Raw genomic sequence first — 2,061 nt, forward strand, 5'->3', positions numbered from 1 at the left:
CCGCGGCAGCGCCGTGCCGAGCGCCCGGCGGCGGCTGGGCCGGGATGTCGCTCCCGGCTTCGGCAACGACCAGGCAGTCTCACTTCCCCCACAAGCTCCTGCCGCACTTGGGGTCCACCCGCCCTGCGGGGACACCGCTCCTCTCTGATCCAGCGCCAGAGCATCGCCGGGTGCTTTGTTGCAGGTTCGAGGAGGCCCTGCAGGAAGCCCGGCAGGTCGATAAGCTGCTTTCGGAGGGTCCTGGCGATGACTGCCTGGAGGAGAAGTTCCCCTTGTTGGGAGTTCCCATCACCGTTAAGGAGGCCTTTTCTCTTTATGGTGGGTTTATCTTTGTGCCTCCAGTTCTTGACGTGCTCCCCAGAGTGGTGGGTGGCTGTGGCAGGTGCTTGGAGGGAAGTAATCTCCCTTTCCCTGGTTTGCACCAAGCTCTGCCTGGGCTTCTGCGTTTGTGATCATTTGTAGCACACAGGTGCTACAGAACTTGAGGTGCTTCAGAGGAGCAGCCCTCACTGGGAGCCTGCTTCCTGCAGCTCTGGGTCATCTCAGGGCACTGGCCCTGATGCCTCCCTCCTATTGACCTTGGCACCACAGGGATGCCCAACACCTCTGGCTTGGTCAACCGCCGCAACGTGATCGCCACCTCGGATGCCACTGTGGTGTCACGGCTGAAGCAGGCAGGTGCCATCCCGCTGGGTGTCACCAACTGCAGCGAACTCTGCATGTGGTACGAGTCCAGCAACAGGGTCTACGGGCGGACCAACAACCCCTACGACCTGCAGAGGATTGTGGGCGGCAGCTCAGGTGAACCCCGGCACCTCGGCACAGTCCTGCATGAGTAGCAGGTTAAAATGCAGTGAGGGAAGAGTTCCAAGTCTCTGCACACAGCTGTTAACGTGTCCCTGGGCTCTTGCAGAGCTTACAGGCCTCTTTCCTACGCACTGCTGTAGGCTGTTGGGAGGTGTAGCTGCCTTGCCTCTTCTGGGTGTTTCATTTGGCATTGCTTCAGCCTGCCCTGTTGTACTTTGGCAGGCAAATCCCTTTGGTCCACGTACCCCATCTATCCCCTACCCATCACTAGAGCCAAGGTGTCCCCCACCCTTCTTGCTTTTTAGGTCCCCACCCTCCCTGTGAGGTGTTCCTGCTTTCCTGGATGATTTGCACCATAAATCTATGGGGTTTTGCCATGTTTTCTCCTGTGCAGGTGGGGAGGGCAGTGTCCTGGCAGCTGCCTGCTCAGTTGTAGGTGTGGGCTCTGACATCGGTGGCAGCATCCGAATGCCTGCCTTCTTCAATGGAGTCTTTGGCCATAAACCCACGACAGGTAAGGTGGGTGCTGGGGTCTCCTCCTCTTCCCCACCAGCAGAAATGCCATGAGGTGGAATGGGGGCTGTGGGATGAACTCCTTCAGGACACCTCTATGCTGGTTGCTGGGAGATTGCTGTAAGGAGTCAGGTAACTTCTTGTATGGGACTAGCCTGTTGAGGAAGCCCAGCTGGGGTTGGCAGTTGGGAAGCTTTTGGTGGCAGAATGCCAGGCACATTGGAGACGGGCTGGGGTTTACCCAAGTATTGCATCCTCAGTATGCAATGTTTCTCTGTCTTCCAGTGTCCTGACTGGGTGCTTTTCCTCCCATCCTCACACCATGAACCTTGCCATCAGCACTTGTGGGGTGTACAGTCCCTGGGGAACCATGTCTTCCTGCACCCAAAGACCCCCCCAGCAGGGCTGTCCCCATCTGGAGGCAATACTTGGGGTAGTATCTGACTTCTCTGCTCTCAGGGGTGGTGCCCAACGACGGCCAGTTCCCAAACGCTCACGGGGTGCGGACCAGCTACCTGTGCACAGGGCCCTTGTGCCGCTACGCAGAGGACCTGGAGCCTGTGTTGAGAGTCATGGCCGGTCCTGGGGTCAGCAAGTGAGTTGTTCCCACTGCTCCAAGCTGCTGAGCTGGAGTCAGCAGCTCTCTGGTCCTCACAATGTATGAGGCCTTTGTACGAGACAGGTCTGCACCCCACCCAGTTTGCTTGTTTCTGATTTCCTTCCTCTGCTGCTGGCTTCAGC

The 2,061-nt window shown here is 58.1% G+C and overlaps 1 protein-coding gene across 3 annotated transcripts in view; it reads left to right on the plus strand.

The window, feature by feature from the left end:
• The first annotated feature begins 35 nt into the window (after positions 1-35).
• FAAH2 (fatty acid amide hydrolase 2) overlaps positions 36-2,061 on the plus strand; it is a 6,775-nt gene continuing 4,749 nt past the window's right edge. For all 3 annotated transcript variants that reach the window (XM_031063456.1, XM_031063455.1, XM_031063457.1), the window contains exons 1-4: positions 36-318; positions 592-801; positions 1,202-1,321; positions 1,780-1,915. In XM_031063456.1, the coding sequence (XP_030919316.1) occupies positions 45-318; positions 592-801; positions 1,202-1,321; positions 1,780-1,915 (740 nt within the window). In that variant the 5' untranslated portion in view covers positions 36-44. The remainder of the gene's footprint in view (positions 319-591; positions 802-1,201; positions 1,322-1,779; positions 1,916-2,061) is intronic.

Source organism: Geospiza fortis, unplaced genomic scaffold, assembly GCF_000277835.1.
Source record: "Geospiza fortis unplaced genomic scaffold, GeoFor_1.0 scaffold412, whole genome shotgun sequence".
Classification (NCBI taxonomy): domain Eukaryota; kingdom Metazoa; phylum Chordata; class Aves; order Passeriformes; family Thraupidae; genus Geospiza; species Geospiza fortis.